Source organism: Opisthocomus hoazin, chromosome 16 (assembly GCF_030867145.1).
Source record: "Opisthocomus hoazin isolate bOpiHoa1 chromosome 16, bOpiHoa1.hap1, whole genome shotgun sequence".
NCBI lineage: Eukaryota > Metazoa > Chordata > Aves > Opisthocomiformes > Opisthocomidae > Opisthocomus > Opisthocomus hoazin.
In genome coordinates this window covers 14,781,945-14,806,358 of record NC_134429.1, presented here as the reverse complement: position 1 = coordinate 14,806,358, position 24,414 = coordinate 14,781,945, and the positions used below count along the sequence as shown (strand labels likewise).

Genomic DNA, 24,414 nt, shown 5'->3' with positions numbered 1-24,414 from the left:
AATCTCACACCACACAGCATGAGAAAATATTTAAGCCAAAACTTCTGTCCTCCAGACTTTTCCAGACTAACAGATGATACCTGAAGCTGGTGTGTCTCTCCAAGCCCAACAAACAACAGCGTAGAATCAGCTACTACAGAAATAACTACTTAAATATAGCCACAAAAAGCAGCGTAACAAGCCAGCCACATCCTGCCTGGCTTTCAGGACAGTCTCCTTACCTGCGTCGCAGGGTGCTGTGTGGCAAGTCCACGGAGCAGGCGCAGGATAAAAGGAAGTGCAGGTCGAGATAAGAATTTCTTCCATATGTCTGCGTCCAAACTGGACAGAAAACAAGAGGCAGCAGCTGAAGGGCAGTCACCCGTGCTGAAAAGGCACTTGGCAGTCAGCCAGCAGCACAGCTCGCAGCTCACAGGCTGCAGGCAAGACAAGCGCCCTTCCCCCTGTGTCCCTCCTCCATTAATTGGTGAAGTGACATTCACACTCCCACGTTGTGCACACTACTAGCCCTTGTGTCGACTCTTATTTCTGGGATTTGTTTTATGCTCACAAGCTGGTCATCAATAACAAAAGCTCTATTACAGTGCAATAGGTAGGGAACAGGCAGGAAACACAAGCAATCGTGCTATCTAGGAAATCAGCTCGGATGGGTACCAAATTGGAAGATTACAGGCTTCTTAGCCCATCTCTGTAGCAGCACAGCCTCACCAGACCCTCTGCATTGCAGCTGTAGCAAATCTAAATCCTTCTGAACACAGACTTGTTAATGACTTTCTTGGAAGACTGTTGTGGTGATGAAATGAGAGAAGGATGTTCAGGATTATCACATTAAATACTGACTCTTACTTTTTTGCACTGGGAATGTGCTTTTTCATGTAGTCAAGGGCATTCTGCGTAATTCCCTTCTGAAGGATGAGATCTTTCAGCTGATGGCCGTTGCTGTTGTTCTTTATACCCGCTGCTATTTTACAGAAGCAGTCCAGGAAAACTTTATCATCTCCGCTGTGCTCCTCATCATACCTGAATGAAGAGAAGAAATGGTAGCTCGGAGGCTCTCCAAAAATCTCTGCCTGTAATTCTCATTACATTATCGTAGGCACATGCCTACTCCAGCTCAGACTCAGAAAAGCTACTCAGACCCTTCTCATCTCAGAATATACTCTAAAGTCCTATTTCTCAAGCTACATGCTCACATTTCTTTTAAAAATGGCTTAGAAGTGAAATAGGAAATTAAGCTAATGCACCAGGAATCTCTGAAGCTTTGTATTACTCTGCAGTAAGCAGCAATGAGGAAAAAGAAAAGGTACAGACTTGTCAGTACAACTGATTTTACATGCTTTGAGTTGAAACATGACAACATACTTATCAAAGTTACAGTAGGGCTTGAATCGATCAACCAGGATCTGCATTTTCTCCATTTCCCCAAAGGACAGGTAAGGGATGATGCGTAATAGGCCTTGCAAGACGCTGAGATTGGAACGGACAAAAGTGCTGTTAATCTGATCGAGCAACATTACCAGCTGATCTTTGTCACCGGTTAGGAGGAGGTTACCCTGCAAAGGAAGAAAAGCATGATTTACGCTCAGGAATAAATCTACAACCCTCAAGAAAACTCTCATTCTAGTAGCTGGTAGACTACCCCAGTCTTTAAGGATTAGAGCTCTAGAGCCTGATAAAATAACCTGATGAAGAACAAAACCCTGCCTCATTCCCATATGTCTCGTGGAATGGCTGTAGCAACTCCTCTAGCTGACAACTGATTTCTTCCACTTACTATTAATCACAAAGGTCTAACAATTCTAGCCCAAAGGACGAGAGATTCCGATACACCAACAGTTTCAAAAGGTGACCAAGAAACTCTTCTCATTCTCAATGTAGTTGAGATACAGTTTTTATCCTCAATTAGCTGGAAAATAAATCATGTTTTCAACATGTACGAAAACACTGCAGAAAACAAGGCAGAGCTGCGTCTTTTCTTGTCTTTTCCTGGCCTGTGGCCCAAAGCAGCAAGGAAGGGATCCAAGCAGTGCCTAATAACCCCCACCCCGACTGTGCAAGAATCATCCAAAAGAAACCTTGCAGTGCTTTTGCTTCAGGGCACTCCTCCTGCCCCACCTCCAAGGCCTGCTAAGACACGCCAGCAAGCGTAACAAGGGTTAGAGTCCCATTCAGCACACCTCTACAGCTCCTGAAGCTCGGCATCACTGTAATACGATAATTGCAAGCGTTGAATCCCAGTCAACATTTCCATTCATGCGCCGAGCCCCAAGCACTCACCTTGTCCTCGCTCAGAGGCTCTGCGTTGGATTCATCCAGTATGATCTCCATTATACTGAGCACTTGTTCTGCCACGGCTGCTCCTCCGCTGTCCTTACTTTCCTGCTCAGCCACCAGAGCCTGGAGAAGAGGGCAGCAGTTATTGTAACACCAGCAGTAACTGGTTTAATTGACCCACACATTTCCACTCACTAAGAGATATAGAATGGCTAACAGACAATTTGCAGTGCCAGTCCAGCAGTATTCACAATCTCTCATAGTTGTCATTTTGTTGGCAGCATGACAGGCAGAGGTAGCTTAAATTCATCAGAGTCCATGGAAAAGACTTTATGAGAAGTCCAGGTTGTCCTTACCAAGTTAAGAGTTCCCAGCATGACATTCAAAGTGTTCATCTCCGGCTTGACCAACTGCTGACGATTTATTTTCACCTTCACACAGTAACTAAACAGTTTTAACAGCACCTACAAAACATAGAGAATGCCTTCTTGACAGAACCTTCAAAATGAGGAGGAGGATTTTGCTGAAACTAAAAGCGCCTGATAATATACTTGGATTCCAGACTTCTGGGGTAAAGTACAAGCCAGGCTTTTTAGACCAGTATTAACCTTAGGACAGCTTTTGTTTTCATATAAAGCCAAGGTAGAGAACAATCACTCCAGCAAGACAGGATTTAGTTTTACCAATTCCTCAGCTTCTACACACTTCTAAGTCTTTGTAAAGAATTGTTAACCAAGAGGAACAGGAAAGGGAAAAATGGAATTTCTCAGGTTTTCATGAATTAGTGAATTGAAACCTCTGCTCCAACACTTGAGCTGCAACACAAGGCAGACAATTAAACTTCACTATCGTTTGTAGCACTTCCCAGCATGTGACTCCTGACAGAAAAGCAGCTGTGACTCACGGTCAAGAGGTGCCGGCCTTGTTTGAAGTCCTTGATTCCAGTCAGTCTGTTAAGCATGCACTCCAAGCCTCCACACTGGGCCATGACACCTGCCATCTTATAAACTTCTTCCTCATCCTCCTCTTCATCTACAAGACAGACACTGATTGTAAAAAGAGGAAGCAGCCACAATATGGCAAGCTCGGGGACAAAACAGTGAAGCAAAAATGGAGAGTACAGTAGGACATATTTACCAGCAGCTCAAGTCACTTCAGCTGGATCGAATTTGAAAAGAATTATGAGCAGGAATACGAAGAAAGGCCAGGCAAAATGGTCCTGTGCCATGCAAGTGCTTGCATTTAAAGTATAGACTTAACACATTGTTAAAATCCTCCTCCACTCCAGGTGAAGCAGGTAAATATAGCAAAAGCAACGTCAATCAACTTCAAGCTCACTGCTGTAAGGATAATAGTGTCATTGCTCCGCAGTGAACCTCAGATTTTAAATCTAATCCCAGCTTTCAGGAGACAAGTGCATTACCAGTAGTAGAGTCGAGAGACTCGATGAATTCCTCAGTTGCATCTCCTAGTAACCCTCGCATGCGGTAAATGATCCTCATCGGCTCCCCCTGCAAGAGAGGAGAGCATTATATTAACCATACCTCTGCGGATACTTATACACAAGCCCAGTTCTCATTACAGTGTGTAACAGACACACCAGCCTCTGTTCTCCTTCGTGCTGTTTTGACTGCGGATGGTAACATAGAGAAATCTTTCATTCCCTCACTCTCCCCTTACTGAGATGAATTAAAAACAGCAGCAAAGCCACCACCTGCCAAAACATCAGTAACTCATCTACTGGTCTGTCCAGCTTTTCCTGGCATTGCCAATTGGATGTACAGGCTGGTAATAAACAGTCTCTTCCTCCTTACACCTCCTCCAGCATCTTCCTTCAGCACCAGTGAAAGACTTAGCCAAACAAAATGTGTTTATCCATAGAGAAATGCCTGCTTTCCATGGCAACCTTTCCCTGCGAGGGTACTGCACAGCATACCTGGGAAATACAGGGATGAGGCACAGCCCAGCAAATGAAGTAGGAAAGGCTAATTGGATGACTGCTTTCAAACAGATAAAATCTGCAGTGATGGAAAATGGAAGAGGAGGAATAAAAGGCAATTTAATGAGCTTTCAGTAAGACTATACTACTAAAATGACAGAGCCAAACCCACTGAAGCACAGGCTGTGCTTTCACCCTGGGAAAGGGCTAGTTTTCCAGATGCATTTCCAACTGGAAAAAATGACAGCAACATCACTAAACTTTCCATTTTAATCCATAGGTCTGAATAAAAAGCAGAAAAGAAAAATCCCAGATTTGGGAGCAAGAGACCTTGCGAGAGAAAACCTGTCAGAGAGCGCACTAAGCCTAATGTGGAATAAGCACTGCTTAATGTCACAGCAAATACATAAGCACAGGGAAAGCCTCGGGGGGAAGATCTGCTCAAAGGCCACGCTAGAGACCAGCAATTAACACCACAGGGGCCCTGGTAAAATGGCAGATGAACAAAAAAAGCCAGCGAGAGACAAGGGAAACAAAAAGGGGCCTGAGGTTGTGTTCTTGTGCGCCTGTCTATTTCCTAGGGAACGCGAGCTGCAGCTCCAGAAGCGCTTTGCGGAGGTGCACACAAAGGAAGACAGATGAAAGCTGTTCGTCGCCAGTAATGCTGAGCAAACGCTGCCTGTCACCATCAGCACTGCATCCTGGGAGAGTCGCACGTCGGCTACAGCTCGGCATCTCACGGGGACGGCACCTCGCCGCTCCGAGCAGGCAGGCAAGCTAGGGCAGCACATGCGACGATTTCCCTCAGTAACTCAATTAGAGCTCAATTAGCATTCACAGATTAAGGCCAGCAACTCACTTCCCTAACCAAGTTGGTACCTTACTAAAAAATTATCACGGGCACCTAGCTTTGGGCTTGATTTTGCTGTACAGAAGATGCTTTTAATTAAATAAAGCTTGATGAGAACCATTCCCTATATCATAACTCACTGGAAAGAGACATTTTGTTTGAATTCTTCCCCACAAGCACAGCAAACAAATGGTTTTAGTCAAAGGTTACTGCAACCCAAGAGTAAATGAGGAATGAACAATTTTGGGCAGATCAGTCTTCTTTTATGATCTCAAGTGCTACTAGCAGTGCCTGTAAAGAACATATTTGTAACGGGCAAGATTTAGTCTGATAGATTCCTTCTTAATGAGAGTTTATTTTAGTGGCTATAAGAGGAGGAAGGGAAGAGCTTGTTCTCAACCACATCCACATGTGGAACAAGCTTACTGTGACATGGTGGACTAGTCCCTTAAGACTGCTGGGTCCGTTTCTTCCTCTGAAACACAGGCAATACACACTATTAGGAGCAAACTGGGAGAAGGAAACCTGTTAAGTTCTTGAGATCCCTACAAGAAAGGCACAAGAGCAGAAGTGCAAAGTAATATGGAGAAACATCGGATGCTCTCTCTGCATAAATAACTTGGTTCGTCTCTGAAGTGCAGACTGACGGAGCAATCTGGTGTCCCTGTCTGTACACACGCATCAAACTGTCACGTGCAGATGGACTGTGAAATGTGCTTTGAAAGGCGGTGACACAAAGTTCAGCTATTTCCCCAAAGGAAAGTAAGAAAGTTTGTTACTCAAGATGACAGTTCATGTATCTGATACGCTACTTGGGTAAGTTCAGTACACTCACCTGGGTCAGCTCTGTGCTTTTAAATCACTTATGCTGCAGAACTGAGTAACAGTCTATCCCCAGAGAGCACAAACAGGTGCTGAGCAACTATACCCAAGAAATTACATGCCAGAAAATAAATTCTGACTTGTGTGATTTTTTTTTTTTTCTTTTCATTTTTTTTGTTAAGATCAAGGACAGGTGCTTTGTGCTGTTAATGTATATGAAGGTAACACATACCTCATTAGTGGGACACCACACCTTCTTGTAGACCTCAGCCACAGGCAGATCCAAACTGATGATCTTATTGTTCACCAAAAGCTGAAAGGCAGAAAATAAAAAGTCAAGAACAAGCTCATACTGCATCACCATTCTAGCAATCATCAGCTGCCTAGAAATGGCGTCCTCACATAGCCGTGCAAGAAATCCACACTTGGGCATTCTCACCTCCATTCCACTGTCGTCCTCCAGCAGAGCCACCAGGTCACAGTCCTGACAGATTTTGTTCTTGACGTCCCTCATCAGTGGCCCAATGCCAGGCTCGTTACTGCTGTAGGGATTTCCTGGCATTCTGCCCTGTAAGAAGTCTTCCTGCTGGGGATCTTTCTCCAGAGTTACAAAGAACTCTGTCACTTCATTCTCTTCCTAAAGAACAGCAGCACAGAGTGAGTAAGTTCTCCCCTAACAAGGCTCCCATTCCTGCATTTTTACGGATGGCCCTAAACCTTCAGTCCTTTCGTCACCGGTGCATCCTGCAGTACATTGCCGCGCATGTGGCATTTAGAGGATGTCCAGTATCATTCAGTAAGCAAATTCCTCAGCATGAAACAATACTACCAGTTCTGCTTTGTTACACAGAGCATGCCACAGCAGGGAACCTGAATACTAAAACCCCCAAAAGGGATACCATGTTACTACTGTTCTACACTGGCTAGTTTAAATCATTATTGTAGACACTATTGGTTTTTTTCCAAAATGCAAGCAACTATATCTATTTAAGAAGTCTCACTTTCTAAGCGATGCTACAGCCATCTCTGTACTTACAGGATAGATAATACTGCATAGTCTCTCAAAGATGAAGACCGGAGTCCTGTAGTCATCCAGACTGTAACGTTTCGCTGTCTCTATACACACTGCCATAAATGCTTTGGTTTCAGATTCCGTGCCTGCCAAGAAACGGAAGTATTAAAACAGACACAGGAGTTACAGGTTCCATTTTAACTCAGCATATGCAATAAATCTGTCTGCAATAAGCACCATACTCAGTGTCCTCTTCTTCTGCATATCCTCTACTCAAAAGATGAAACGCTACTTATTGGTATGTTTACTAGAAAAACCCTCTGCACACTTGGACTGCAGTAAAGCAATCCCATAAAAAGGAGGAGGTTAAAATTCCTGGAAAATGAGAGATAACTCCAAGAATGTTATTTATCTTTTCTGTGCCAAAAGGCAACACTGGAAGGTTCTTGGCCACGAGCTGGCGGGGCTCATTGAGAGGGCTTTAAACTAGGTTCGAAGGGGGAAGGGGATATTGCCCAGCTCACTAGGGATGAGCCTAGGCTTGGAGTGCCAAGGCCAGGGGTGAGATTGACAGCCCAGCTCAAGTGTGTTTACACCAATGCACGTAGTATGGCCAATAAACAGGAGGAGCTGGAAGCCATTATACAGCAGGACGGCTACGACTTGGTCGCCATCACAGAAACGTGGTGGGACAACTCGCATGACTGGCATGCTGTCATAGATGGCTACAGACTCTTTAGGAAAGACAGGTCAACAAGGAGAGGTGGGGGAGTTGCTCTATATGTGAGGGAGCAACTGGAATGCATTGAGCTTGGCCTGGGGGCAAGTGAAGAAGGAGTTGAAAGCTTGTGGGTTAGAATTAAGGGACAGGCTCACACGGGTGACATTACTGTGGGTGTATACTACAGGCCACCTGACCAGGAGGAGGAGGTTGATGAAGCCTTCTACAGGCAGCTGCAAGCAGCCTCACAGTCACAGGCTCTGGTTCTCATGGGGGACTTCAACCACCCTGACATCAGCTGGGAAGACCATACAGCTAGGCAGGCGCAATCCAGGAGGTTCCTACAGAGCATCGATGATAACTTTCTGATGCAAGTGGTGGAGGAACCAACAAGGAAAGGCGCGCTGCTGGACCTCGTGTTAACAAACAAGGAGGGACTGGTGGAGGACGTGAAGGTTGGAGGTAGACTCGGCTGCAGTGACCATGAAATGGTCGAGTTCAGGATCCTGCATGGAGGAAGCAGGGCGATAAGCAGGATCAAAACCCTGGACCTCAGGAGGGCTGACTTTGCCCTCTTCAAGGAGCTACTGGGAGGAATCCCGTGGGCCAGGGCTCTCGAAGGCAGGGGGGTCCATGAGTGCTGGTCGCTTTTTAAACAACACTTCTTCCATGCACAGGAGCAATGCATCCCCCTGAGAAAGAAATTTAGCAAAGGAGGCAGGAGACCTGCATGGTTAAACAAGGAGCTTCTAGCGGAGATCAGGCAGAAGAGAAAGGTGCATGGCATGTGGAAAGAGGGACAGGCCACTTGGGAAGAGTACAGAAACGTAGTGAGAGCATGCAGGGATGCGACAAGGAAGGCCAAGGCTCACCTGGAATTGAAGCTGGCAAGGGATGTCAAAAACAACAAGAAGGGCTTCTTCAACTACATCAGCAGCAAAAGGAAGGCTAGGGACAACGTGGGGCCGCTGCTGAATGAGGCGGGTGTCCTGGTGACGGAGGATGCGGAGAAGGCAGAGCTAATGAATGCCTTCTTTGCTTCAGTCTTCAGTGCTAAGACTGGCCCTCAGGAATCCCAGGCCCCGGAGGTAAGAGAAGAAGCCTACAAAGAGGACGACTTTCCCTTGGTCGAGGAGGACTGTGTGAGGGATCGCTTAAGCGATCTGGATGTCCACAAATCCATGGGCCCCGACGGAATGCACCCACGAGTGCTGAGGGAGCTGGCGGATGTCATTGCTGAGCCACTCTCCATCATCTTTGAGAGGTCCTGGAGGACTGGAGAGGTGCCCGAGGACTGGAGAAAGGCCAATGTCACTCCAATCTTCAAAAAGGGCAAGAAGGAGGACCCAGGGAACTACAGGCCGGTCAGCCTCACCTCCATCCCGGGAAAGGTGATGGAGCAGCTTATCCTGGAGGCCATCATCAAGCAAGTGGAAGAAAAGAAGGTTATCAGGAGTAGTCAGCATGGATTCACCAAGGGGAAATCATGCCTGACCAATCTGATAGCTTTCTATGATGACATGACTGGCTGGGTAGACGAAGGGAGAGCTGTGGATGTTATCTACCTTGACTTCAGCAAGGCTTTCGACACAGTCTCCCATGATATCCTCCTGGGGAAGCTGAGGAAGTGTGGGCTGGATGAGTGGTCGGTGAAGTGGATAGAGAACTGGCTGAATGGCAGAACTCAGAGGGTTGTCATCAGCGGCGCTGAGTCTAGCTGGAGGCTGGTAACTAGTGGTGTCCCTCAGGGGTCAGTACTGGGCCCAGTCTTGTTTAACTTCTTCATCAACGACCTGGATGAAGAGTTAGAATGTACCCTCAGCAAGTTTGCTGACGACACCAAACTGGGAGGTGTGGTAGATACACCGGAAGGCTGTGCTGCCATTCAGCGTGACCTGGATAGGCTGGAAAGCTGGGCAGAGAGGAACCTGATGAGGTTCAACAAGGGCAAGTGCAGGGTCCTGCACCTGGGGAGGAACAACCTCATGCACCAGTACAGGCTTGGGGTGGACCTGCTGGAGAGCAGCTCTGCGGAGAGGGACCTGGGTGTCCTGGTGGACGACAGGTTAACTATGAGCCAGCAGTGTGCCCTGGCTGCCAAGAAGGCCAATGGGATCCTGGGGTGCATCAAGAAGAGTGTGGCCAGCAGGACAAGGGAGGTTCTCCTTCCCCTCTACACTACCCTGGTGAGGCCTCATCTGGAGTACTGTGTCCAGTTCTGGGCTCCCCAGTTCAAGAAGGATGAAGAGCTACTGGAGAGAGTCCAGCGGAGGGCTACAAGGATGGTGAGGGGACTGGAGCATCTCCACTACGAGGAGAGGTTGAGGGAACTGGGCTTGTTCAGCCTGAAGAAGAGAAGGCTGCGAGGGGACCTTATAAATGCCTACAAATATCTGCAGGGTGGGTGTCAGGAGGATGGGGCCAAGCTCTTTTCAGTGGTGCCCAGTGACAGGACAAGGGGTAATGGGCACAAACTGAGGCACAGGAAGTTCCGTCTGAACATGAGGAGGAACTTCTTCTCTCTGAGGGTGACGGAGCACTGGAACAGGCTGCCCAGGGAGGTTGTGGAGTCTCCTTCTCTGGAGATATTCAAGACCCGCCTGGACAAGGTCCTGTGCAGCCTGCTGTAGGTGACCCTGCTTCGGCGGGGGGGTTGGACTAGATGACCCACAGAGGTCCCTTCCAACCCCTACTATTCTGTGATTCTGTGATTCTGTGATTCTGTGATTCTGTGAAGGTTCAAGCTGTAAAAAACCCCTTCACTACAGTAGTCTTTTAGAAGGAAGTTCTTTGTCTGGCTGTAACTATCTGCTTTTTCATCTTGGTTGACCCAGGCTCTGGATTTATGGAACCGAGGTGGTTTTACCTGTTGTCATATCTTCCAACATCTCCAGCAGCATGTCCTGGGTTTCATCGATCAGCTTTGTTCTCTGTACCACAAGCTTCCTCAAACACAGGTACCCATTCAGGACCGTACCCACCAGGCGGCTTTTGAAGTGCCGTTTGATGGACTCCACCTCCACGAAGGAAGAGAGAAGACCTATAAAGCAATGAGATACTCAGGAAGTGGGAGAGACCATTTGATTTGTTAGCTCTGAATTTCACGTGGCCAGCACACAGGGCATGATATCCTAAGAGCAGCACAATGAAATGGCTTGTAACAATTCCCACTGTCAGTCTGCGGTTTAAAGCTCACTTCTACGAACTGAATGGTTGGAGGCAAAACCCCTGGCCCGCGAGCACTGCCTTGTCAATTATACCATACGGGACCATGGTGAGGGAAGGAGGAAAGGGAGCTTCTTAAGTGCTTGATGCAAAATTCTGCACTTCTTGATGTTTTTCTGTCACAAGGTATTTTAAAAGCAGATGACTACTCCCCTTCTAATATTTAAGCGAGCTCCGACGATGTGACAGCAAGTGTGGGAGGTGTCTAACAAATACATCACCAAATTGGTCACTCCTATAGTAAGTAAAGAATCAGCGAGCATTTAGATTCTTCCCCACGACATATTTATCAACCTGCTGTTTCTTGCAAGAAGCCAGGCTTATGAACTAGACCATTAATTTCTAAGGAACATGGAAGAGGATACAAAAAAGAATGACCTAGTTAATGATGTTCCATTTCCAACAAGTTTCAGAAAAAGTATATCCTAGAAGATTCAAAAAAGCTACCACAGATCGAGTAGGTAGGAAGCAACAGGTAGGAATAAATCAGCAGTGTTTACAATGGTCCCAGGAATTATACTGTACAATAAACATAATTAGGAAATGGAGAAGAAAAGTGATACGATGAAGTTTGCTCATGATACACTACTACAGTTCAAGTAACTATAAACTGAAACTGGCCATAAAAATTATGGAAAAGTCCATTTAGGAGTTAAGTGCTAAATTGTTGGCAAAAATCCAATGCTTGACAATTGCAAAACACTGCATCTCATCTCTTTGATATTCTGCTGTTACAGCACAACAATCACCCCAACTCTAATCCTACTACAGGACGTGCGTTGATGCCACCAAATACCTGTGAGACTTTTCAAGGCATATCCCTGCTGCAAATCCGTGTTGAGTGTTGCTTCCTCCAAGGCAAGTAAACGAGCTATTTCCTAAAAATAATGAGCAAGCCTATTAGGACAAGAAACTGCAATGCCAATAATGACTAGCTGGCGAGTGTCTAACACCGAACGCAAAGGAACACAGCAAAGAATCAGAGCCAGCCACAGAAACCAGAACTGTAATGCAGCAGTGGGGAGGGAAGGGGGAGTCGCGAGAAAATCTACCCCAAACATCCTCCTCGACTTCTCTCCACACCTACCTACCACCACTGCTTTGCTCTAGTGGCCCTCCATGATGGACTCAAGGCCAGAATTTATAGGGAGGGTGTCACCTGCCTCTCTGGGGTGCACCAGGGATCACCACAGAGAACTCCTGAGACCTAACACTCTTAAGACTGCAATTTAAAAGTGCTTCTCCTTCAACAGGCTGTAATTCACACTCAAGACATGGTAGCACACCTCCCTTGCTGTCAACGGCTTTTGGAGTCCAGTCTGGCAGCTAAGACAGCTTCCAAGTTGGACCTGGTGCCAAGACAGCGTAGCAATATTTGTACCGCTTAGTGCAGCTGCCCCGAGAGCAGCCAGTTAACCTGTACCAGTCAGTTTGAGCTGAGGAATGCTACAGCTGGGGCTAAAACCACTGTAGCTCTTGCTGTTCAGAGATGCCAGCACAGAAGTGTGAACTTGACAAAGCTGGCACGGGTCAGCAACAGGGCACTGAACAAAGAGATGAAGATCTCAAAGCCAAAAAGAAGCCAAAATGACAGGTCAGGGACAAGCTTTCTGCTACCACCTAGTTCCTCCACACAAGCCCATACCTTAGTGATGAGGTTGCCAACATAGGGCAGAACACCCCTGGCTGCCAGGTAGACCTTCCAGTGGGCCGGTTTGATGAGTTTCTGGTACAGTGCCAGGTACTCGGCAGCACACTCACCAGCAATGCTCAGCTCATCCAGGTAGCTAGTAAAGAGAAACACAAGCTGACAACCACTTCACAGTCACAAGAGGTATTCACAGCTTAAGGACACCACGGAAAGAAAGAAAAAGCCTCCAGAAATCTATCCTCCCTGTTGCCCTCCTAGCTAAGAGCATAACTAATATTCATTATTCAATGGCTAAAGTGGTATTTTGTCCCAAAAAGGAGCTCCCCAGCTGTGCTACTAGCATCAGTTGGAGTAAGTTATGTCACAGGAGTTGGAAGAGAGTTCACCCTATTATTTTGCTGTCTAAGAGGCAGGGGAAATGCTGTCCACACAGCTGAACACCATCTGCTTACCTCCAGAAAAAGTACAGAACTGCAATAGCTCAGTGCCAGACAGCAAAATATAGAAAAGGTCTTCCTAAAACTACACCATCCCAGCTAATTAAGGTTTAGAATCCAGCCTCAAAACACCTGTGAACCAGAGGTATACAAGGGAGAGGTGTGAGAAAAGTTGGAAGAAGGGAGAGATTCTCATGGGAACTAAAGAAAAATAATCCTGGAGGTGCAAAATGTGGCAACACAGAAATACCTTGTCAGGAGATCAAGGATCTGCTGTTTGCGGCTGGGGATGGTAGCCAGAGCTTCCACAATAGTACACGCAGCTTGCCTTGCAGCTTGAGTGGCAGGAGTAAACAGCACCTAAGGCAGGAGCATCAAAAGATGGCACTATTCGATGCACACAGATAAACTAGTGATATTTTACAAAAAGGCACAGCATATGTTAGGACAGTTTGGTGACCTGGTGGCAGCACTCTCTTATTCTTCCAAAGACTTGATTCTGTGAGAACGCCTACTTTGCTTGCCACCACAACATTTAAACAATGTGCTGTGTAGGTGACATACTAATCCACACACACAGGAAGTAACACTTCTGCCCAGGACCTATGAAAATTCCGTAGTCAAAATGCAGCTAAGTGAACAGGTACGAGCACCGTGGCAATTAATGGTTCAGAGTTTAAAAACATGCAGACTACTGGATAGATGTTCAGATGTAGTCCTTTTACGAGAACAAAGCTGCAAACCTCACTTGGAATTAGATAGAGTCACAGTCTCCCCAAGTATCACTGCTCATATCATCTGCAAAGCGCATAAAATGTGGCAAACTACCAATAACCTCTGACGGTTGGCTCTGGGGGTTGCATCCCACTGGAGTTTTTACCCACATTTACCTGTCGCAGCCAATTGTTGTGTCCCAGCTTGAGATCCAGAGGGCAAGTTCTCTTCCCACGACGACTCATGAACTGTTTCCATTTCCAGACATATTTTTCCGACAAGTAGAGCTGGTGAAGCTCAGCTTTGCTGAGAGACTTCCCCTTGGCATCTACACCTGCAATATTCAACACAGCTCAGAAGTGTCATCAGCTGCTAACTGCAAACTGCCATTGTATTTTTTAATCCATACTGGAACTCTCCAAACTCCAGGTGAGAAGCTGAGTAGCTTCTTAATTTCTTTCTGCTGCCATTTTCACTTCTGCCTGGTGCTATGTTCACTTCCAAGCCAGATGCAAATCCCATAGCCTCTCAGGGAATTCAATCAGCTTTTCAGTTGGCTGGTATCACTTTAAATAAGCAACAAGTTTAGTTTTTCACATTCCCCTGATTATCTTGAGGCACACCGCATTTTCTGCTCAGGGTTTGAGCAACACAGCCCAGAAAAGTCAGTGCTACAGTCTCTAAGGACTACACAGCTAAGTGTGAAGATGGTATCAGATGTCATGGGACAGAAACCAACACAACTCTACAGCAGTACATTCCTTAATAAACCTGGAGGGTTTCTTCACAAAATTGCAGCAAGTTAAAAGCACAGGACTACCTCTGGCAGGGAGGCACTTTTTCCAAGCTTCATAGGATGCTTTGGGGTCCCTCTTGAGCCACAGCTGAGCTTGTGCATGGATTTCATTGCTGTAAGGCTTCACAGTGGTGAGAGCATCCACAGGCACATCCTAACAAATGAAAAAGCTCTATGATTCCCCAGAAAGCCACAGCCTGTTCCCTTAAGAGTAACTCCTGTTGGTCGATCACTAGCTGTGCCTGCTCTATGAATAGGTCAATGCAGCTCTTGGACAAGAGCAGGGTATACAGTTTATGTTAATGATGAACTAAGAGATGCCTCATTGCAGTTGCTACTGAAATATCAGCAAATCCATCTTCAACATCCACTTGTGATTATCAGATAGCTAGACCAAAGCAGAAAGATAGCTTCTCCTTTGCAAATGTTATCCTACATCACAATCAAGGAGCAGCCAATCAATATAAATGTTATCAGAATTGTAGCTCTATATTTAAAAAAGGTACTTGATTCTACCAACGTTTAGGTATTTGATTCTACAAAGCTGTTGAAAGCACCAAAACCTTGCCCCAAATAACCAAGCCGTAGCTTTGAAGTAGCTCTTTCCCCATGCCTCAGATCTGAGTGGAAAAAAGCAAAGCCCAGTTTTGAATAGTAGTGGTCAAAGCCACCAGAGAACAATAAAAACCAATAAAAAACGGGAAGCAGCTACCTGTAATTTGCAGTCTGCAAAGACAAGAGTCACGCGATTGCGCTTCCCTAATAACCATGATCAGGAAAAGCAAGCCCTGGCTCCTCACTCAGTTATTCATCACCGAGATCAGTGTGCCAGACTTTAATCAGCAAATTTTCAGATGCTTTGCTCAGCATCTGTCTAAGGCAGTACCTTGTTTTTCTTGCTGGTTGGAGCAGGTGGCTTGATCAGCTTTTCAAGAATGCGCAGGCACATGAGGGTGATGTTCTCAACAACCACTGGAGTCTTAATGTTCACTGCCATCAGAAAGAGGCTGAGAGCTGAAAAGACAGACAAACATTTTCATTCCACTCCAAGTTCTGCACGTAGGACACCTCCACAGCTCTATACAGCACACTGAAAGCGTTCAGAGTTAGATAAGACCTCATACCCTCAAGCAAAACTACCACATTCCCATGCAGCCATGGATGGAAAACCATTATTTTCTATTACAGCAAGAGAATCTTGCCATCCTTCCCTTCACACCTCCATCTTTCTACTTCTCAGCACTCCTGTTTCAAGAAACACATTACCCCAAGACAAAGCTATCTGGTGCTAACTCCATTTCTAACCCTAATCACAAGCTATCCGAGTTGTCATCAGTTCCCTTCCTTAAAATCTTACTACGGTGCATGGACCTGGGCATAGCATTACAAAATAAAGCTTCCACATTAGTTGTCTGAACTCACCACAACGCAGTCGGAGCTCCCAGCAGCTGTCTTCCTTCGAAATGGAATCTGTTAGCAGCAACATTTCACACTGGAGGCTGCTAGCCTGTAACACAGACACATGTTCAAAGGCTTAAGAAGCCTTGGTGACACAGCAGCCCTTTTTGCCTTCTGATATTTAAAAAACACAGGTTCAAAACACATCCATCTAAGCAAATTTAATCCCGTGCCCATTTGGGACAACTAGCAACCTATTTGAGAGAGCTGCAAGCGACAGCCAGGACAGGCAGAACTGTCTGTGGAAACTTGTGCATATACCTAATCGCATAATTTTCTGCTTGACTCTAACATTATCTTAACTCCTATCAAGACACAAACACCTTCCATATTACAATTAGACCATGGTAAGAGAGAAGATGCGATGATTAGAATATACCAGCCGTTGCAGAGGGGCAGAAACAAGAAAAAGGAAAACACTGGAGTCTCTCACCAAGTCTGGATTTGCCCAGTGTCCCTTCAGAGCTGCAGAAACCTTCCCGATGATTAAGTCATTCATTTGTTGTGTGGCCTCTGGATTGTCCCTAATTCCAGAAGGAAAAAGAGAACACTGTAATGCTGGGCTCGTATTAAATAACAAAGGCTCCTGGGATTTCGGCTTAGTGGATAACAAACGTACAAGCAGTCCCAGCCTACAGTTTGCTGATCTAAGATCTCTCCCCCCATAAAGCTCTTCCTTTCTGACTGTGCATGCACAAACACGCGGCTTTCCAGAGCCCACTGGAAGTCAGAGGGCTGCAAACACCGAATCAGACCTAACCTGGTCAGAAGGCACATGAGCTGATGGACCTCCTCCCGCATAGTGGCTGCGCCCCGGCGCAAGTTGTAGTCAAAGAGCTCTCGGATGAGGCCCTGGGACACAAGGATATGCCTGATGGCAGAGTTGGTGGCCAAAGCCCGGAGCAGCGTTATGCAGTGTTCAGTGACGGCTGAGGCACAGCCATAGCATTTCGTTGATGATGTGTGGCCACAGCCTAAAACAGACAAGGCACGATACTGGCTGGCAGTAAACGTGGGTTGGGCAGTGGTTCGCGAGGACTTCGTTGCTGCCTCTCTCTGTTGGAGATCATATTCCAGGAGTTCCTTTCGAGAGGCAAACACTTTCTGGAAACACAGAAAAGGAGACATGAAAGTTGTGGAACTGTGAGGCAGCATATAACTGCTAATCCCATTCATGGGATATTTGCACTGTGTATTTTGTGGAGCAACATTTTTAACCAAGTATCTCAAAACTTCAAATCCTTAATGTCAACGGCAGACTTGGGAGATCCGTTAGAAGTACCAGCCTAACTCTCAGTTAACTCCCTGTTTAAAGGTTTGTTGTCTACATTACATGCACTGTAACACTGGAAACATGACAAATGCATAGTACTAATAGTAACCATAGCTTTTAGAAATTATTGTTTTGTTACGTCCCTGAAAATATGCAGCTGATCACCTAGTGTTAATGACATCCTTTAACACAGAATGGCAACATCTTACTTTCTATTTCTGATACGCACTGTATCTGGCGACAGAAGAAAACACACAACCCAAATTCAAATCAAAGCACATCATACCTGGATGATTTTGGAAAGTTCATCGAAAGAGTTCTTGCAGTCACCGCAATACTCCTGGGCTAACTGGAGTATGTATCTATTCACACTAGCTGAGGTAGAACTTATCCCTCCACTACTACCAGATTCATCCTGTAACAGAGGGGAAAACGAAAAGGAATCATACATGGAGGCTACACACAAAAATATCTACTGCAGAACAGCATCTGAGGCAAGGACCTTCAGTTGCTCTTGGCAATATAAAGGCCAGAGTTTCACCAGCCTGTGGTTCTGTGCGAGATTCATCTGTCTGTTTTTACCTGTGGCTTTTCAGGAGCCGCCTCATTCACTTTACACAGGAGGTTTTCCAGCTGTGGTTGGTGTCCCATGAGCTGGTGATACACTCGGTCAGCCTTGTCCAGGAGAGTGTTGATATTTGTTACCGCCTAAGAACAAAGAAGGAAAGGAAACTCCTGGTTTATGTTTAGACACAATTTTTAATTCTACAGAACTACAACCACCAACCTCCAAGTCTTCTGCCTCTTCTGCCTTTTTCTGACAGAAAAACAAATACGTGGTAATCCTGCACCTCGCTTCTGCCACGAGTACCACTCTGCTACCACTATATTCAGCACACCCTTTGGGTTCTTCATTCATTAGTAGGCTCCTCAGATGGGATGCTAACGCATACAGCACAACCCAAATTCACCCCCTTGCACGTCAAGGCAAAGAGATGCAGTACTAGATAGCTAGTTTAAAAGTAAAGCAGTGAATTATACCTTCTGTAAAATTACTTATTTAGTGGAGCAAGATGGTAAATCAGGACTAAATCAGTGAGAAGCCTTGAAGGAGCACTGCTTTTCATGTTCTTCCCAAGTGGGATGGACCTCTGATGTCCCTACACTGTTGACTTGGCCAAGAAATATAGCATTTCATTAATGAATCTGCAACTAGTCTCACCTTCTTTCGATCCTCTTCATTCTCTATGGGATCCACGGCACAACAAGGCTTGGCATACAACATGAAGTCAAAGCGAGCGTATTTACAGAACCCACAGGCATTGCAAAGGAAGGGATCTTTCTCGTCATAATTAATAGATCTGAAAGGCAAGCCAGAAAGGTCAAAGAATGCAGATGAGCTTTATCAAGGTAACTGGGGCAATGAAGTAAGCTGGGAATGGACTCAGTAGGTAAAAGAGAAGGATGGCCCTTAAAACATCTAACCTACCAAACTGCTCTGGGGAAGCCACAAGTGAAATACACGAGGTACGTGAGAATAAAAACCTACAAATCAGGCAACAAAAAACTCCTTATAGAAGCGGTGCCACATTCTGGCCAGAAAAAGCAGAAACAGATGTGAATTTGTTCCCAAGAATTCTACTTTAACTACAGTAATTCCCAGCAGAACGTCAGACTAGGGCACTGTGCCCTTTACGAGAACACAGACAAAAGGAAACCATTTTGTTCTGTAAGGTCGAGGCTTTCAATAGCTTTCACTCTGTACCCAGTTGCAGTGGGACTAGCTACAGCATATTTATTATCCTGTTGCAGACTAGAGTAGCATGACATGAACTGATTTATAGCTCCCACAATTCAAGAAGAGATACGGAAAACTTTCAATATACCAGTAATCAGCTGCTCTATTTAAAGAACTTGCTAACCACCTTGAATCCCATGAGGATGGGAGAGGAATATGGGACAGCAATAAGGGGAGAAGAGATACCAGATACAGAGACAAAGCTCACAAAAGAGAAGGATTTATAATACTGTAGTAAAAGCTTGAATAGCACACAGTAAATTACACCCTGAGCCCTGTTCTGAATGAGCAGAGTACAACAAAAGCTCTGAACAGACAAGCGAGCACTGTCCGTCCTGCACGCTAAGTCACGGATCCTGTGGGGAAACCCCCCTGCAATCGTATCATTGAACTCCAGCCTCAAGCCCTTGAACGGGCAGGCCAAAAATAACCTCCTCCTGGGAATATGCTTTTTTAAACTTCTGAGGGCTTGATCTGAAACTTCTGTGTTCTTTCAGTACTGCCGCATCAGGTTTCCTTTGTTAGCCTGCATTAACATTAAATCCCTGTAAGCCTGTTTTATACTTCTTGACTAATTTGATTGTGCAGTTGTATTAACCAGAATCATGTATTTAAATAGCAGGGTATTTTGTTGAACATCCAACTTGGGCAACAGCACAAGGGCTCCGTAAACCCCTGGCGCTGGCTCCGTGGGGAGGAGGGAGGATGACGTACCTGCACTTGTGGCACTGGTACACGTTTTCGCCGCAGTTCCCACACACCCCCGGGTTGGCTGGGACAGACGCGCTACACCGCGGGCACTGCAGGGTCTCCGTGGAAGCCTGGTAATTCTCATAGAAATCCGCAAATTCAATCATCAGGTTTGAAGCCACAATGGGCAGCGGCAAATCAATCTTCACCTCCGTCTGGCCTGGGGTCAGCTGGACTTTTTTAGCTTTGTGCCAGCGAGCCGGCCTGTGAAAAGGAAAGAAAGCGGCATCGGTTTTCAGTGGGGAAGTACCCTCCCTGCCCACGTACAAAGAGAAGCCAAACGCAACCGTCTCAGCTCCAAATCTACTTTAAATGGGATGAATGGAGAGCAGTTCTAGGATTCGTTTCCTTAGCTTCTGTATTGACATGATATGTAGCCAGAAATACATTTTAAGCCTTTATCCTCTTCATAGAGAGAGACTGTTTAGGATTAAAGAGCTGTTGATGCCTCATGGAAAAACTTTAATTCTACAGACATTTTCTAGGGATTTTCACCTCCATTTTTTTATTAGTAAGGACATTTGCATGAAAACAGGATATTTATTTCTAAAGATCTCATCTGCTCCCACTGCTTATTCTCAACCTGAAGTCAGAATCCTCTCTTTGTGACATCATAATCCTCTCCACAGCAGCCACTTGTGATGTCACAGAGGATTAAGACTTCAAATAAGCAATAAACGGCAGGCACAGATTAATCCCTAAGCCAAAAAGATCTGATTCTGGTGAGAACATCTCAAGAAGTAAGAAGGGAAAGCATATAAACAGAACTGGCTCCAGACTGAGCAATGTGTTGAAAAGGAGCCATTTTCTGTGGGTAAAGCAGGAGGCGAGAGTTAGGCCATCCAGCTTCTAATTTTAATTCTACTATAGGGCTTCAAACAAGTAATGTTAATGCTTTCTGCATTTCTGGACATGCTGCAAGGCCCCAATCCCTCTCTGAGTCAAACTCTCCAGGAGGTGCTCTTGGTACTAATACTGGTTTCCACACAATTAAGTTAGGTGCTTAAAACTGAGCCTGTACAACGTTTGCATACACAAATTTCACAGGTACATTTCAAGCTCTAAGTGAAATTCGGATCTTTTCTTCAACAATTTATCGTAGAAGATTCAGAACAATCCCACCCAACATGGGTTGACAGAGACGAGTAACAGTCTAAGAAGGAACATTAGCTAAAACAAGAAACCAGGCAGCTCAGTAGAAATCATAATGCCAAATTCAGTGACCTGCACACAGAAAACATGAACGAACATACTTGTTCTTCAGCTCCACTATGGCTTGCACTGTCCTGTTGTTGTAATAGAGGTTGATGGTTCGGACCATTTTGGTGCGTTTCAGGTCTCCTATCTTCACTGTCACTTTGCTGATGGTGTGGCTACCGATTAGTTTCACCACTTGCTGGGTGGTGGTGTACCGCGTGTCCACTTTAATGGAGGAAAGCTTGATGTACTGAGAAGACAAAAACAAGGACACACTGCCTACAGGATTACATCCCCAAAACCTCAGAAACACAGCAAACCATGCTGCTGTAAACGGCTGGGATCTCTGCTATCAGCAAGGGTTTAAGAACAGTAGTCACTTACACAGAAGGGCACCTCTGGGTTGTTGCAGACAAGGCAAGGATCGCTCTCCAGGTAATAGCCATCGAACTCCACCAGCCCAGACAGCGTGCTGGAAGGAGGGGAAGAACACTGACATATGTAACTTGGCATTCACTGTGTTTTAAACACAAGCCATTGAATCAGAATAGTTTTAGTTTACCTGTAGTCCCCAGCTCCAGATTTAGTAACAGAAGCGTTACAATATAAAGAACATTGAAAACTACTGTTTTTCACTAGGCAGCATTATAGTGTAATTATTAACTGCCAAGGTATGACTAAGAACACAACACTTAATTCTGCAAGTCTATATTCTCCTATTATTTTGTAACATTTACCAAAAAGGAAAGCAAAAAAGCTAACAGCAAACTCTGCTGATAGTGCATAGAATGTCACGTTTTTCACATGGCAGAAAGGAATCTGCTATTCTCCCAAGGCCAGCTGCAGCAAGCACGCAATCTCAGTAGGGGTCCTTCCTCCACCACAATTTTATTAGAAAATTGTGTACGCCCCTGCGGATCGCAGCTCGTCTGCTGAAAAGCGCCTTCAGTGAAATGGATCAAAGTCAGAAGTAACTCACTTGTAAATGTTGGAGTTCGGGTGGTTGGTAAGAATGTGGTTTTGAGTACGGAGGATCTCCACGGCCTTTTGGGAGTATTCCTTCAACTGAAATACAATTAGGAAAATATTGTCTCCGCAAAGCTTTTTTTTTTATTGCTACAAAGATATGAAGACGTCTCATCTTGTGGTGTTCCACGTCCCCTAGAAGATGCACGCACGATACCCACAGGAATTTATGTGGTTAAATCATTACCCAGGAATGTAACAGATCCTAAAATTAGACCTTTACCACAAAAACAGTGCTATTTGTCAGCCAATCAGTGCAAATGCCTGTCAAGATTTGTAAGGCATTCCCACCTCTTTAAGCATACACATGCAAGTATCAGTGCGACTAAATTATTGTTCTCAAGCCCACTTGGCCCCTAAGAAACCCTACCACTTCCTTTGTTCAAAAGTCATGGTTACAAAAGATTTCTAGGAGCTGAAATATCAAAAATCTATGAATTACAGCTAGCAGATAAATGTATTTTCCCACAACGGCTTCCTGTGGGAAAGAAGTTTTCTTCCAAATAAAAAAAAAAATCACAAAACCAAAAAATCCCAAAACAACAAAACAAAAAATCCACACTCCCCAATTTTTTAAGGACCCTGCCTTTTTTAACATTCAAATTTTGGGAATAAAAAACAATTTCCCCCAGAAGTTCTTTTGAGAGAAAATCTGTCCCAGCTGTATCATAAACAAGCACTAACATAAACGATACGAAGCAGCAGGACCGGGGATGCTGTACCTCCTTTTCAGAATGGCACCGTACCTTTTTCTCAGTCTGCTGTGTTTTCAGAGAGAAGTATCCCAGGAGATCGACAAACTGGGCAGCCTTTCTTCCATAGGCTGGAAGCTCTGGCCAGATTGACCACATGAGATCCAACAGTAATTCCTGCTGAGACTTGTTAGAGTTCCTGTTGAATGGATTACACACCAATTAGGCTTGTAAATATAGCTATACAGACTGCATGGCACACAGTCTTATTCAAAAGGAAAATATATGCTACAGTTCAGTGGACTTGGAAACTATTCTCTTGCTATGCAGCAGAGTTCACAGAGCAAAATCTCATCTCATCTTGCCACCAGCAGTCTTCCAGCCCTCTCCAAAATGAAAGCAGCTGTCTTGCAAGAGAGTTCTGAAGGAGTTCAGCACCCTGAAGTGTGCCTTTCCCTAAATAACCCCAACCTTTTTAACTGTGTGAGTCTGCATCTGCCCCAGAAATTCACTTGCCCCCAAGTACCTACTCCCATAGATGTCACGAGCCAGCTTCTGCTGACAGAAATACAATGCTTCTTGCAGATGATAACTCAAGTTTATCAGTAACAAATAAGTCACAGCTACTTACCTCCAGCCCCAGTAACTGCAAAATAGTGTGAACAATTCAAGGGGATGCAATCGTCTGCAAGCTGCAGCATCCCTCAGGACACAGGTTCAACCATCAACTCTTCCACAAGGACGGAGCTCTTCACAACGGAGCTGAGCTTGCCCAAGAAGAGCCAGGTCAGAGGCTCCCTCCCAGCTCACCTGTAGATGTGGAGCGCGAGGCAGTGGGCCTGCCATCTCACGGAGGACGAGTTGGACTCCAGCAGGAAGCAACGAAGGAACTGAATGAGGGTCTCCTTATCAGCAAACTTGTTCAGCTGGTTCACCAGAGCTGTACACAGCTGATCTTCCTGACTGCCCAAACTCTCGCCTGGGGGACACCGGGCGGCATAAGAAAGATTAAAGAAAACAGGTGAATGGAGTACCTCACAGGCAGGCCATTTTCTCATGTTACAGATCACAGAGCAACGTTAATTAGGACAAATTATTTTGTCTTCAGGCAACAAGCAAGTTTAATGTTCCTTTCTTTTTCCAAAAATATAACCTAGGACTCCTGACTAACACAGAAGAAAACTGCTGGAAAACTTGCCAGCAAGGACTTGAGAAATGTGCTACACACTGTGATAAAAAGAACGGGATCAACCATGGGGCAGTGAAAAGATTCACAGAGAATCGTCTGATAGAGAAAAGCAAAATGGCTCCTTGAAGAAAAGCCAAGAGACAATTTATGCCCATGACTTTTATAGGAAAGCTTAACTACTTTCCCAGGACTTTGGATACCCATTAAGCAGCAGCCCTGGCTCCAACGCAGCTTACAAGTCAGACAGAGGAAACAAGTCTGAACATCATCATTGAAGAGCAGAGCTAACTGGGTGTGCTTCTCCAGTACTTGTTTTAATTCCCATGAGCATTTCAACCTCCTAAACCCAGAATAGCCAAGTTAGGTGGCAGCTACTTTATCCTGGAATAGGCAACTTCTATTAGATAACTTTAAGCCCACTCAAGTTAATAAATACTCACAGCAGGTTTGGGATATACCCAGCATCTGATTTCAGCCCCAACTTTTCAGGCATGCCGCTTCATCTTTGACCTGCACCAACCTACATACAGTAAAACTGCTCTTCTCTCCTAATTGTTGCTGCAGTGTACAAGTACCCTTGCCACAATCCA

At 45.3% G+C, this 24,414-nt stretch overlaps 1 protein-coding gene across 6 annotated transcripts in view; it reads right to left on the bottom strand.

Moving 5' to 3' along the window:
* Nucleotides 1–24,414, bottom strand: part of UBR4 (ubiquitin protein ligase E3 component n-recognin 4) — an 81,777-nt gene that overhangs the window by 11,042 nt on the left and 46,321 nt on the right. For all 6 annotated transcript variants that reach the window (XM_075437495.1, XM_075437490.1, XM_075437491.1 and 3 more), the window contains 29 exons: nt 23,446–23,614; nt 22,690–22,834; nt 21,897–21,982; nt 21,302–21,389; nt 20,974–21,167; nt 19,685–19,924; nt 18,395–18,533; nt 17,755–17,880; nt 17,459–17,587; nt 16,660–17,003; nt 16,333–16,423; nt 15,864–15,948; nt 15,328–15,455; nt 14,466–14,595; nt 13,822–13,979; nt 13,182–13,291; nt 12,489–12,630; nt 11,640–11,721; nt 10,485–10,658; nt 6,922–7,043; nt 6,325–6,522; nt 6,118–6,198; nt 3,698–3,785; nt 3,179–3,306; nt 2,631–2,738; nt 2,278–2,397; nt 1,363–1,553; nt 847–1,020; nt 222–321 (listed from right to left, as the gene is read on the bottom strand). In XM_075437495.1, coding sequence (XP_075293610.1) covers nt 222–321; nt 847–1,020; nt 1,363–1,553; nt 2,278–2,397; nt 2,631–2,738; nt 3,179–3,306; nt 3,698–3,785; nt 6,118–6,198; nt 6,325–6,522; nt 6,922–7,043; nt 10,485–10,658; nt 11,640–11,721; nt 12,489–12,630; nt 13,182–13,291; nt 13,822–13,979; nt 14,466–14,595; nt 15,328–15,455; nt 15,864–15,948; nt 16,333–16,423; nt 16,660–17,003; nt 17,459–17,587; nt 17,755–17,880; nt 18,395–18,533; nt 19,685–19,924; nt 20,974–21,167; nt 21,302–21,389; nt 21,897–21,982; nt 22,690–22,834; nt 23,446–23,614 — 4,070 coding nt within the window. The remainder of the gene's footprint in view (nt 1–221; nt 322–846; nt 1,021–1,362; nt 1,554–2,277; nt 2,398–2,630; nt 2,739–3,178; nt 3,307–3,697; nt 3,786–6,117; nt 6,199–6,324; nt 6,523–6,921; nt 7,044–10,484; nt 10,659–11,639; nt 11,722–12,488; nt 12,631–13,181; nt 13,292–13,821; nt 13,980–14,465; nt 14,596–15,327; nt 15,456–15,863; nt 15,949–16,332; nt 16,424–16,659; nt 17,004–17,458; nt 17,588–17,754; nt 17,881–18,394; nt 18,534–19,684; nt 19,925–20,973; nt 21,168–21,301; nt 21,390–21,896; nt 21,983–22,689; nt 22,835–23,445; nt 23,615–24,414) is intronic.